The sequence below is a fragment of the Mustelus asterias genome, chromosome 22 (assembly GCF_964213995.1).
Source record: "Mustelus asterias chromosome 22, sMusAst1.hap1.1, whole genome shotgun sequence".
In the NCBI taxonomy this organism is placed as follows: domain Eukaryota; kingdom Metazoa; phylum Chordata; class Chondrichthyes; order Carcharhiniformes; family Triakidae; genus Mustelus; species Mustelus asterias.
In genome coordinates this window covers 8,003,610-8,018,001 of record NC_135822.1, presented here as the reverse complement: position 1 = coordinate 8,018,001, position 14,392 = coordinate 8,003,610, and the positions used below count along the sequence as shown (strand labels likewise).

The following is a 14,392-nucleotide window of genomic DNA, read 5'->3' as shown; positions in this document are numbered from 1 at the left end:
AGCTGCTGTGGGATTTGAACCTATGTCCCCAAAGCATTAGCCTGGTCCTGTGGATTAGTAGTCCAGTGACATTACCATTATGCCACCATTTCTCCCACGGAGCTAATCATTTTGATATGCGTCTCTGGAGGGAGAAGGTTACATAACAAACAATTTGACTTTATTGCCTACTGAAAATAATAAATGGTGAATGTATTAATTGTCCCAGAGAGTGAAAAAGTAAAGAATTAAAAATCACTTTGAAACCTTTGCAGAAGGTTTACCTACTTCATCATATTAAACATGTGGATAAGGGCTGCTATCTACTCCATTGGACTATACACTAACTTATAGACTTAAAATACAGAATAGCAGCTCAACCGGACCAGTTACAATTTCCATTGAAGAGTGCACCCGTTGATAACTGATTTGTATTCCTGGTCAGTTTTCAAAGACTTTAAAGTATTTCTGAAAAAGTAAACATTGTCTGTAAAACCAAACAGTGTAAACATGCATGCCTTTGTTTATTTGTGGAATCTAGCTGATTTATGTTTGAATAATGATGCTCCATTACGGACTGTGTCCAAGCTGGAACAATGGATGAAGATAGCTCAACAACATTTCCCCATTTAGACCAGGCTTGTCCAAGGTATGGTCCACGGGCCAGATGTGGCCCACAAAGCCCCTCTATGTGGCCCGCAGAGGAAGCTTTCAAAATTCCTATCAACTAGCTGAATTCCAATGCAAGATTCTCCTCCAATCAGAGGCTGCTTCTGGGCGTTATCAGCAGCAAATGAGGGAGAGAAAAAGTCCTTGATTGGTCGGACAGCGTAGGGTGGTGTGCAAGAGAAGGGAAGATATGTTGGAGCTGGAGGCCTAGAGACCAAACTATGTTGGGGTCAGGCACAGTGGAGCTGGAGCCCAGGAAGACCAGCACAACAGGGCCGGAGAGGTCTTAGCAGGACAAGGGAGGGCAAAGTGAAATCAGGCCCAGGGAGATTGAAGTTTTGACATTTTGGTAGGAGCAGGGAGGAAATGGTGAGTGAGTGAGTGAGTAAGTAGGTGGGTGGGGTGTTGAGGGGGTGGGTGGGATGGTGAGGGGATGGGTGAGGGGATGAGTGAGGGGGGGAAGTGAGGGGATGAGCAAGTGCGGGTAAGCATGAATCTGCCTTACGCCCAGTCTCAGTCTTATCACTCACTCGCAACACCGCACACCAACATATACACAGGCTCGCACCCACACCTTCCCACTCACAAACACTGAACCTCCAACGCCCTGGTCATTTTTACTGCTTACTCCGACAGTTTATTGCTATAATATTACTTTACATTTGTTCAGCAATTCTTTCTTTCCTTAAAACATTTTTTTGAGCTAAAACCTTTTTGAAATTCAGTTTATTGTTGTGCCAAACCTTATCTTTCTGAAATTTGCTCATCAGTCCTTGATGAGCCTGATTTAGACCTAATAAGAAGAATCTCACGCCCAGCCACAGGTCATATCCGATCTTAAATTATGTGCCAAATGTCATCAAGAGTAGCAATGTTCTTGCTGATGATAATATCCTATAGAAGGTTATAATGGTATTTTTTTTAAGAAACATCTTCACAGCCCAAAGGCTGCAATGCAGTGTGACTTAATTGAAAATTTCATATATAGGCTAAGTAATTAGGTTAAAAATGTGCAAACATGTTAACAATCATGTAGTAACAAAAATAGACATATTCAGCAGGTAACAGCAAACTGCTGGACAGGGTATTGAAGGAAGGGTAATGTTGAATTAAAATTCTAAATAATACACCATTCCTACACGGTAGCACAGTGGTTAGCACTGCTGGTTCACAGCTCCAGGGGCCTGGGTTCGATTCCGGCTTGGGTCACTGTCTGTGTGGAGTTTGCACATTCTCCTCGTGTCTGCGTGGGTTTCCTCTGTGTGCTCCGGTTTCCTCCCACAGTCCAAAGATGTGCGGGTTAGGTTGATTGGCCATGCTAATGATTGCCCTTAGTGTCCTGAGATGCGCAGGTTAGAGGGATTAGTGGGTGAATATGGGGTAGGGCCTGGGTGGGATTGTGGTCGGTGCAGACTCGATGGGCCGAATGGCCTCTTTCTGTACTGTAGGGTTTCTATGATTTCTACATTACAAGTACAGAAGTACATATAAATGTCATTATTAAGTACTTCACCGAGGGCCTGAACCATGTAAGGAGTAGGGTTACTATTGGTTCATCATCATTGCCGTAAGGGAAAATGAGAACCAAACCACAGTAGGCACCAAATCAGAAATGGATAGTAAGCATCTTCAATTTTGAGAGTATCTAATCAATAATCAAAGGTTGTCCAAGTTTCTGATCTACTCTTTAATAGAAAACTACCCTCAATTACAAACATTCAAGTCCATGATTACCTTTGTTTCAACATATACAAAAAAAAGTGATGGATGAAATGTTGTAAGGAAAGTAAAAATCCTCAAGAAGCCAGAACTCCCAAGTCAACGTTAATAATTTTAATATTCTACTAAGTCTATGCACATCAAATACTGTAGCTAATCTGATCAAGGGAAAAGACACCTCATCTTTTGGCTTCTTCACAGAATTGCACTAAAGATGCAACATGAAAACAGGCTATTCCATTCAACCAGTCCATGTTGTTGTTTATCCTCTGCATGCGCAGGAATCTTAATCCCATGTGCATAGGGTGTTCCCATTTCGTGTTATCACACCCTTCCCTTCAACTACCGATATAACCTATCCTTCAATTTGACATTGGTCAATCATCAGCTCCGGTTCTGCATTCCACAATCTACAATCCTTGAAAGCCTCTCCCCTCTCTCCATCTTAAATCTCTTGCATTCAAATCTTTTACGTCTGTGTCTCCTCATTCTGGACAAATATAGCACCAAAACCCAGAATTCTGTCCCAAACTCAGAGACATAGAAATGCAGAGTTAACTATCATATTGTTGAATCATAGTTGCAACTGGTCTAAACAAATCTGTGAATATTCCAATTCAATTTTACCCAACTCTTAGTGGATCCAGATAACACCCGAGTCAGATTTGTGAGCTATGCTTTTTGGTTATAGTCATCTCCAACTCCACCCTGTTACCCCACCTGGCAAGAGGCCACGCAATTCTCAAAATAACCAGTATTTGAGAGACAAAGAATAGCTAATATCATATGAATGGACTTCCATAGAACGAGAAGTGAGACCTTGTGAACAAGGTGCGTTTTTGATCTTCTAGTCAGGAACACAAGTTATATTAAACCGGAAGAGTCAGCAGTCAAACAAGTGAAACAATTTGAGCAATTTTTTTGAAAATGGAAATCGCTCCAGTTTAGAAATCTTTCTTAAATCTGGTACAGTAGTAAAGTGTCTATGCATTCGTGCAACTTAAAGCAAGCTTCAAATTGGTTAGTGTAGAATCACAGGATAAAATTACACAGAGTAATTACAGTTCCTGGAATTTGTTGAATTACAACATTCAAATTGTACCACTAGGACTTGAACTACATCATCACAAAAGCACCAACCCTGTTCAGCAAAACAACATCACTCAATAATCACAAAAATAGTTTAAACAGAACAGATCTTCTGCGTAGGCTTGCATTATTACCAAAATAAAAATGTGAGCATGACATACTTAAATACCATATGAGCTACACTAAAGAATAGCTTCATTATGTTAACCCCTGGGGTATCTTAACGATAGTGCAGACTTCATCCAAACCTTAAATTACAAAAAGCAATGAATAAAACTAAACAAGAGTGTTCTTGTTTGCAGCAATGTGATGTATGACATCTTGTATAGCTAGATGACATCTTATCTGCGTTATGCGATTAAATATTTTCAGTCTTTTGATACCTCTGACATTTTAATGGTTTGGTGGGCTGAGCCGAAAAGGACGGGAACATGACTAAACTGCAAATAGCCCTCCACGTTTCCATGTTACGTTTCAAATGGCACAGAAAGCTGAAGATTTAGGTGCTAATGAATGAATGTGTGTGCATTTTAAATATGTCAAAGCAAATTCTGGGATAGAGCAAACAGTCCAGTGAAACAGATCCTGGTAAATTAAAGTCTAGACATGTACACATTGGTCCATTATTAGAATGATGCATGTATTTATTTTTCTTTGACAAAATACATCTTAGTTGTTGTCATTCATTATTTGGTTTACTTTGTGGTGACAGTTCAGCCACAAAATTGGAACTGTGCATTACAAAGTTAAATCAGGCATGATCTTAAACATTTTACTGTTATATACATATGTTTTTAAATGTTGCAATACTTATCCAAACAAATAACCTAATCTTAAATTAGAGTCCAAGAAATCTAAAGCCCCACTCGCTTCCTCTGCTCGTGATTATCTCACTAATTCCCAAACCCAAGAGGCAGCTTCTAGCATATGGCACACACTTCTTTTTAGGTGTCGCAATCTCTCGAACACTTTTACAGTTATTGATGAATTGATTTGATGAAGCATTCAACTTCTTCCATCACTGTAAATCAGTACAGTAAGTAGTCTCACAACACCAGGTTGTGAGACCATGAAGGGGCAACGCTCCGAAAGCTCGTGCCACCAAATAAACCTGTTGGGCTTTAACCTGGTGTTGTGAGACTACTTACTGTGCCTACCCCAGTCCAACGCCAGCAACCCCACATCATGTAAATCAGTACTCATTATACATCATGTATTACATTGCATAACATCCCTATTGTTATAAAACAGCGCATCTGCTGATCCACCAAAACTGACGCCAAGGGAGATCTGCCCGTGGTTCAGATGCCAGGGATCAATTTCAAACTGTGGAGAATTAGGATAGAGGATGTGGTGTGCAGTTTACAAAAAAAAAAATCAATCCACCTTAAACTTTACAAAATCAGTTTCAGTCTTCAAAGTTACATATTATTTCCTTTTATGGTACTTCTGTAACTCCAGAAGGCAAGAGGTGAAAGACTATTGATCTGAGGGATGGAAGAACCCCAAAATACTTGGTATGGTTTGGTTTGTTCCTCAAAGGGAAATGGTTAGCTCTTCAGTATGACAGGTTAAGAGAAAACATGTGAGCCATGAAAAAATAACTGCGTTGCAGTGGGTTGCTACATCTGGAAATACTGAAACTGTCTGTGACATATAATTTGTGTATTAGACGTTGAAAATATCAGTATCGATGATTTATGTTTTCTTTCCCTGATACATGGAGGGTATGTATTCTGTATATGCTTGACATGAGTAATTTGTAGAAGCATTCCTGTGGATGAAAGTATCCTAAGTGACAGAATTATTACTTACCTTGTAGGAGCTTCTTCATCCTTTAAACCCAGGACACCACAAAACCACTAGAATGGGTGGGCACAGACTGTTTGGAGAGAAGTACAAAGGCTCAGCCTCCCTTTTAGTCCAAGCTGTAGAAGAGGGCCATGTCAATGAAGCAAGTTTATTTTTAGCACAATAGTGCCTGGAACAAAGTCCTAGTTAAGTTCAACTAGTCAACCAACTAGCAGTGGATTGGTTCATGATTCAGTGATCTCTTCCACTGACAGTAACTTGTAATGGAGGACTTGTGAAATTTCTGTACAGGCCATTTACTGCAAATAATAATGAGAATAATCAAGTATTGATTGCATCTTTCCAAGTATGGATTTGGTCTGAAGGTGGTGTTCTCCAAGCTGTATAACACCAAAATGAAGCACTGGTGTTGGGATGTTTTGAGTTGATGAATTGAAAGCATCACACCAGAACATTAAAGTATTATGCTTTCAATTGTGTTTTTCTATGAGCATATTAATACCAGACTACTCAGTAAGCCAACTGACAGCACTGGAGTAGATCATCCTTCTGGAAATGGGAATGGGAAGTACCTGAACAGAAATGTCAATGAAAATTGAGAAGGAACACCAGCTATGGATAGGAGGACGACTACACTGATATAAACTTTTAAATAGAGATATTGAAGGAGTCAAAGCCACTAGTCACTAGAATCTGGCAAAGTTGTAGCCAAAACACTCAAAAGCTTTCCTACCTGGACCAGTTCAGAAACTGCACTGAGCACACTGAAAGCAGACCCAAAGTGATAGATAGCAAGGAAGAGACCAGGGAACAAAACCTGGAATAAATGTGGAGTGAAGAACTTATAATGTTTTCTACTGGCAATTTTATACTCAAAGGAATATTTGAACGAATTTGCTCAAATCCTCAAAAGTAAATGTCCCCAAACTTTTAACGTGTTAAAAGGACCCAAAAACAAACGGTAAAGTTGTTGCAGAGAGAGGCAAACAAGAGAAAGTTCAATGTTGGTGACCAACTGCTAAATTAATTATTTCTCCATCACCTCAACGTCCCCCAACGTCAAATGACAACTCTCCTTATTTTATTTCTTGAGAACTAGTTAGTACTGGAACAATTCACACTTTTAACTCGGTGCAAAAGCTGAAGGCAAAGAAAATAGAGTGAAAATAAGCTGGTGAAAAGATGAAAACAGTTCTTTCGTGACCACATGAATGGGCTGTAGTTGGCTTTCTACTCAAGGTCAGCTAATATTAAAAAGACCCAGGATTCCACCAGCCGAATATTATCTTGCAGCTAATCAGTGCCATGTGTTTTGGGACCATCTTGACGGGTGCAGTGCCAATTTCTTTATTTGTAGCTCTGTCTCTTGACTCAAGGGTCCCAAGATGCACATGTAATTACTTCAAAGTCTCATCTGTAACTCTGCTGTAGACCTTCATTATCAGAAGATCTGTACAGTACAGTTAACCAATGGAAAATCCCAGCAGGTCTGACAGCATCTGTGAAGAGAGAATAGAGCCAACGTTGAAGGGTCATCCAGACTCTCAACGTTGGCTCTATTCTCTCTCCACAGATGCTGTCAGACCTGCCGGGATTTTCCAGCATCTTCGGTTTTTGTTTCAGATTCCAGTATCCGCAATATTTTGCTTTTATCTTAGTACAGTTAACCAAGTGGGTTTTGTCCAACATGCATTCCTTGACTCAACTATGAACGTCAAGAGTTCACTCATAGAATTTGAGTAATCTGGCGATCCAGATATTGTCGACTATCTCATTGAAACACTACACAATGCATGCCACACTCACTGGGAAGAGTTCACTAGCAGCCTGGACTGCACTCAAGCCAGCCTGAAAGGTTGAAGATGGATCCAGCAACTAGCAGCAATCCACAACTTCCAACTGGAGTTGCATCCCGCCAAGTGCAGTGGCTAATCAACTTGTCAAAGGTGGCAGAGCACTCACCCCAGAGCAAGCAATAGTCGCAATGTTGCTATGGAATGGTGGTCCTTCAAAAGGGAAAAGACACGAGATCAGCCCAAACAGCTGAAGCCATAAACACGGTTGAGGTGCAATCAGCAAACTGAAACCTGGCAAAGCTGCGGGTTACAACCAAATCTATACTGAATTTCTTCAGCACTTTGGCCTCCTGGCAGCAAAATGGCCCTCTGTATTCCTGACCAGAACCACCCAGGAGAAGCAAATATTTGGTGGACTAAGATCATAACAATCGCCAAGCCTGGCACGAATCCTAAAGAAGCTTCCTGTTACAGACCAACTTCTCTTCTATCCATGTGTTATAAGCTGCTGGAGGACATCAGCTTGCCATATCCAATCAACCGTGGCGGATACACTATCCATCGGCCAAGCTGGATTCCAAAACGAGCACAGCACAAAAGACCAGATACCTGCCCTCACCACCCACATCGAAAACGGTTTTCAGAAGTGCCTGAAAACTGGAGTCAAACATCTCAATCTCACTGCAGCCTACGACACTTGTTTGGCATAAAGATCTACTAGTCAAGCTTTCTAGGCCCTACCACCCTGGATTGTTGATATCATCGCTTCTCGACTTCAAAACTGACTGTTGAGCCAGTCCATGGAAGAGGCAGCAAAATGGCCAACATCAAAGACCAGTACTGACCCCCAACCCTGTTCAACTTGTACATAACTGACCTGCCAGCCACATGTAGCTGCAAGTTCATCTATGCAGTTGACTTCTGCTGTGCTTGCCAAGCAAGAGATTTCACTGGGATTAACAATGCTCTTAATAGAACAAAGAAGAACAAAGAACAATACAGCACAGGAACAGGCCCTTCGGCCCTCCAAGCCCGCGCCGCTCCCTGGTCCAAACTAGACCATTCTTTTGTATCCCTCCATTCCCACTCCGTTCATATGGCTGTCTAGATAAGTCTTAAACGTTCCCAGTGTGTCCGCCTCCACCACCTTGCCTGGCAGCGCATTCCAGGCCCCCACCACCCTCTGTGTAAAATATGTCCTTCTGATATCTGTGTTAAACCTCCCCCCCTTCACCTTGAACCTATGACCCCTCGTGAACGTCACCACCGACCTGGGGAAAAGCTTCCCACCGTTCACCCTATCTATGCCCTTCATAATTTTATACACCTCTATTAAGTCTCCCCTCATCCTCCGTCTTTCCAGGGAGAACAACCCCAGTTTACCCAATCTCTCCTCATTACTAAGCCCCTCCATACCAGGTAACATCCTGGTAAACCTCCTCTGTACTCTCTCCAAAGCCTCCACGTCCTTCTGGTAGTGTGGCGACCAGAACTGGACGCAGTATTCCAAATGCGGCCGAACCAACGTTCTATACATCTGCAACATCAGACCCCAACTTTTATACTCTATGCCCCGCCCTATAAAGGCAAGCATGCCATATGCCTTCTTCACCGCCTTCTCCACCTGTGACGTCACTTTCAAGGATCTGTGGACTTGCACACCCAGGTCCCTCTGCGTATCTACACCCTTTATGGTTCTGCCATTTATCATATAGCTCCTCCCTACATTATTTCTACCAAAATGCATCACTTCGCATTTATCAGGATTGAATGCCATCTGCCATTTCTTTGCCCAAATTTCCAGCCTATCTATATCCTTCTGTAGCTTCTGACAATGCTCCACACTATCTGCAAGTCCTGCCAATTTTGTGTCGTCCGCAAACTTACTGATCACCCCAGTTACACCTTCTTCCAGATCATTTATATAAATCACAAACAGCAGAGGTCCCAATACAGAGCCCTGCGGAACACCACTAGTCACAGGCCTCCAGCCGGAAAAAGACCCTTCCGCTACCACCCTCTGTCTTCTGTGACCAAGCCAGTTCTCCACCCATCTAGCCACCTCCTCCCTTTATCCCATGAGATCCAACCTTTTTCACCAGCCTACCATGAGGGACTTTGTCAAACGCTTTACTAAAGTCCATATAGACGACATCCACGGCCCTTCCCTCGTCAACCATTTTGGTCACTTCTTCAAAAAACTCCACCAGGTTAGTGAGGCATGACCTCCCTCTCACAAAACCATGCTGACTATCATTAATGAGTTTATTCCTTTCTCAATGCGCATACATCCTATCTCTAAGAATCTTCTCCAACAACTTCCCCACCACGGACGTCAAGCTCACCGGCCTATAATTACCCGGGTTATCCTTCCTACCCTTCTTAAATAACGGGACCACATTAGCTATCCTCCAATCCTCTGGGACCTCACCTGCGTCCAGTGACGAGACAAAGATTTGCGTCAGAGTGACAAAGATTTGCGTCAGACGACCTTAGTAAACTCTCTGACTACTGTAAAACTGGTGCCTCAAACCAAGTGCTGCCGAAACGGTATCATGTGTCCACCATCTTGACAATGCAAAAATTTGACCTCTACCTAAACAGCAGTTGCTTCAAACACCATCCTACTACACCCATTCACCCTGGTGACATTTTGGACCACACACTGTCCTTGAAGCCTCTCGAAAGTCACAGCTAAACTGAAGACTCATAACAATCTCATTAGCAAACTAGCAGGAGCCTCTTGGGGAGCCAACACCAGAATTTTAAGAACCTCCTCTTTGGCTCTCTGCCACTCAGCAGCTGAGTATTGCACTTCAGTCTGGAAGAACCATGTGCACTGCAAACTAGTCGATGTCCAGCTGAATGAGACCAACTCAGCAGCAATCTGGTCAAACACAAATTGGTTATCTGCACTCTGCCACCACAAATCCATCATGAAGCTAGCACAGCACGGTTGCTGGAAAGAGTGCACAAAAATCCAGACCGACCACTGGTAGAAGACATCACCCACCCATCCAGCAAACACTTCATCTCAAAGCTGCCAAGCTGGACCAATTTGCCCGAGCGAGGCAGTGCTGCTGAAGTTTTGTGGAAGGACCTGTGGCAAAACACCAACAGCACAGTCCAGAATCAGCACTGGCTGATGATCTCACATTGGAAATCCAAGGTTTCGACCTCCCATGATGCAAACTGGTCAAACTGAATGGGTTTCCTCACTGGAGTCAGACCCTGCCACAACAACCCCTTCCATTGGGGAGACCATGACTCCCCCCTGTGCAGCTGTGGTGAAGTGCAAACCATGGTGCATATAATCGACAAGTGCCCCGGCTTCAGCAGCAGTCCCACTGTCCTACATCAAGCTGAGGAGGAGGCTGCCAACTGGCTGAAGAATTTCAAATTTGACATCTAGCTGTTCATCAGTGCATCTGATAGTAGTTAACCATGTCAAAATCTCAAAGCCCAGCCAACATAAATGAGGGTCAACAACGTATTGTCCTTTAGTACCCACAGCAGTATCTCTCTCAAAGCATTTTTCCGCAAAAGGCAGGGAATAAAACGATCTAATATTACAGTGCTGCTACCTTCAGACAAGTGAGCTATCAAGAGAAATAACAGAAAATATTGGATAGTTTCTATAATTATGTGAGCGCAGGCAAGGATAAATCAACTTTAGGTTTTCCACTTCTTCCAATTTGAGCTTTCCATTTGAATCATAGAATTCTTAGCGCAGAATAGGAGGCCATTCAGCCCATTGAGTCTGCAAAGACTCTCCGACAGAGCTTCTTACCCAGGCTCATCCCCTGTCCTACCACCATAAACCCACGCATTTACCCCACTAGTTCCCCCTCACCTACACATCGTTGGATGCTAAGGGGCAATTTAGCATGGCCAATCCACCTAACCTGCACATCTTTGGACTGTGGGAGGACACCCAGAGGAAACCCACGCAAACGTGGGGAGAATTTGATCTTGGCTTTTCCATTTACCATTACTGATAACTATCTGTGTTTACCACCACAGTACTTTGCAGTAGTTTACCATATAAAGAACCTACCTTCAAAAATAAAGGTGACGTTCAACCAACATTGAGATGCATCAACAGCTAACAGAGAGGCAGCATTACAATATTTTGTTGTTGTATTACAATAAACAACATGGTCTCAGTCAGTTCTAACATTGTAGCCACTTGTAAAACACTTGACTTTTTCCATTATCTGGGAGATTTTCTGTATTAAACTGAACTATACAAATAAAAGCTGTTGCAGGAAATTAAAATTTTAAAATAAGGGTTATTCTAGATTTAATTTGCTGTGTAAAGTGACAGCTTTCAAACTGCAAACTCAATTAAATTTCAGTACAATGTACATATGGTGTCAAAGCTACAGATTAGAAGCCATGGCCCATGTCAAAGAGACCAAAACCTGCAGCTTCTAATTACAATACATCTGTTCTCGTGAAAAAGACTTGAAAACTGCAGATTAACAAGCCTACCTTGAGCATAAGCTGTACTTAACACAATTCAAAATGGTTCCTCAGAAGTAGCTGTACAGCATACGGTCATTTCACCCCTGACCTTGACTTCAGAAGCATTATAGATAGCCCAGGTGTCTCTGAAGTAAATCAGCCAGTGTTCCCACTGCTGATCCATAAGCCAGTGATCCTTGCTGAACAGGTATATGGACATTGGGGAATTAATGAATCACGCTCAGCTGTCATGTTTCCCCACAGCCAAATCAGTTGATTGTCAAGGCGTAGCATGTTATGAATGGGAGGTGTTGGGAGAGCATCTTCTCTCCCCTTCCTATCACGAGGAAATCGTTTCCGGAAAGGACAAAAAGAACAAAACTAGAAAAACAAGAAGTATTTGAATCATTTTGACCCCTTCCTCCTGCTGATGTAAATCCACAGCTCAGCACAAGGTGGCATTTACACACAGAGGAGATACAAGGGTGAACAGTTAGATCATTGTAAAATTCACATATCAAAAGAAGTCTGAGACTGGAATTAAGCAATGGTGTCCAAGCATGAATGGATTTAGCTATGCTGTATTAGCTTCACAGTTTCTAACCTGGACACTGGCTGCCATTAATGTCTAATCTGAGCAAGTTCAAAAGTCACCATAATGAATTTAAATTTGTCAAACCATCAACTTGTAAAGGCAATATGTGGCTCCACAATAACTTAATCAGTGCTGAAATCTGGGAGAGAGAGAAATGTTCATGCAGACAATAGGTTGCATTAATGTGTGAAAAATTTCCCGTTTAAAACCAAAAAAAAACTCAATCCTCTTTACAATTCAGGATTAGAAATTAACATGCTGAGTGTATGCAAAAAGTCCAACTCCAAATCTGGCTTTTGGCCCAAAGTTCTTTAGCGTGCCAGCAGAAAATATGTTGAGGTAGTGGGATTTTCTGATATAGCGATGAGAATGTCAAATGGCAATTTGCTGCGTTCTATTTTATGATTCCTCGACACAAAACATTCCAACATTGAATTATCATTTAAGTAAAATATATTGCAATACTTTCTCAGAATCAAACTGCAAAATATTTCAATAAACTACAAATAATTGAGTCAATTGTTCAACCTTTGGTACGGTCATTACACACTAACTGCATGGAGGCAATGTCATCACAATACCGATTTACTCTAGGGAGAAAAAGAGAGGAGCAAAGAGCTACCAAGTGATTTCAAGGTCATAATCTGAAATTGGGGCTTAGTGACCATTAAAGTTGGCTCAAGTTATACTTGAAGTTCATGACATCATCTGAACCGCTTGTAAAGACTGCTACCTTGTAATCTTGACATCCATTACTGTCTTTTTAACATTATCCAAAAGATCAATCATGAAGTACTACTTGCCTCCAGGCCTGTAGATAACATCATCCTCTGTTACAAATGAAGTTATATCACCGGTCTCCGCTCTCTCATAACGCGATTTCTTTTTCGGTGGTTTCTTTATTTTAGACTTTTTCCCAGCTTCCTCATTAGTGGCACTGTCTTTGTCATTTTCTTCGTCTTCAGTGTGGTCACTTTCTGCATAATTCTTAGCACCTCCTTCCAAAGTGCAGCTGCGACGTGGCCTGGAATGTTCATTCTCTCGCTTATCCCTTCTATCTCTCTCCTTGTCCCGATCGCGATCTTTCTCTTTATCTGCCGTCATGATTCGCCACGTTCCTTCCTCTGTCCTCTCACGGCTTGGCCTCCGTGAAAGGTAGACAGTAAGCCTGGGCTTCAGTCTTCTGAATTTAATGCTCAATTCCAGAAAAAATCCGGCCACTCCAACAACCCCAAAATGTTAGTAACTGCTGGGGAAAAAAAACAAAACAGAAACAGATTACAAAATTATCTTCGCAAAACAGTACGTTCCAAATATGCACCTATGCACTTTGATTTGCTGAAGGAGAGAGGGAAGGAAAGAACAAGTGAGGCAAAGGAAAAGATGCGCTACGCATCACAAATGCCAAGAGCTTGCCATTTTCACCCCAACCCAATTAGCAGCTATGATCAAGGTAGCGATCATTCAGGTAAAGTACTGGATGATCCTGAGACACAATTTAGTTTTTCCATCCTCTACATTGATAACTACATCACCCTCCTTCAGCTTCAACTATGATAAAGATCAGGAACTCCACCAAATAAAGGACCAAAGTTGTGTTCTGGTATTTCTTTGTAAATGTGTTTACACATCCACCCACAGCAGCATATTCCTACAGATATCAAACCTCAGTGTTGCTAACAACAGAACTGGTCATTACAGATAAAAAAAATATACATCATTGCCAAATTCTAACCACCAACTAAACATGATCTTTGATTCCACTGCCGTTCAGAATAAGTGTGGAGAAAATAATTGTGTCAACCCAATAGCCAGTGATTCGGAGTGCCCTCTGATCAGTTTCATGATGCTCGGATTTTATTACTGGCTAACAACAGTGTTGCACCGTCACCTATTGCCACAGTCAGTTTGATAGCATCCTCATTTAGGCCACGAGTTCAAGCTTCATTTTGGACCTTCAGTGTGTGGACCAAGTTGAAACTTAAGAGGGTGCACTGCAATGTCACAGATCGCACCCTTCAGAGGTCAAGTTGAAACAAAACTCTGCCTGCCTCTTTCAGTATTTCACTTTAGAGATCCCATGGAACAATTTGACGAGTAGCAGAAAATTCTCTCAAACCAACACCACCAAAACTAGATTATCTACTCGTCTCATTGCTGTTTTATCGGATATTCTAGTGCACAAGGGTTGTCACATTCATCTGCATAACAGTGACCTCAATTCCTAGTAATTCACAATACGTGAAGCGCTTTTGGGCTTTACTGA

General features: G+C 42.0%; 1 protein-coding gene across 4 annotated transcripts in view; it reads right to left on the bottom strand.

Annotated features, from left to right (window-relative positions):
- Positions 1–14,392, bottom strand: part of rerea (arginine-glutamic acid dipeptide (RE) repeats a) — a 554,684-nt gene that overhangs the window by 401,600 nt on the left and 138,692 nt on the right. For 3 of the 4 annotated variants that reach the window (XM_078238699.1, XM_078238702.1, XM_078238703.1), the window contains exon 2: positions 12,930–13,375. In XM_078238699.1, coding sequence (XP_078094825.1) covers positions 12,930–13,230 — 301 coding nt within the window. In that variant the 5' untranslated portion in view covers positions 13,231–13,375. The remainder of the gene's footprint in view (positions 1–12,929; positions 13,376–14,392) is intronic. The other variant, XM_078238701.1, reaches the window with a different exon arrangement.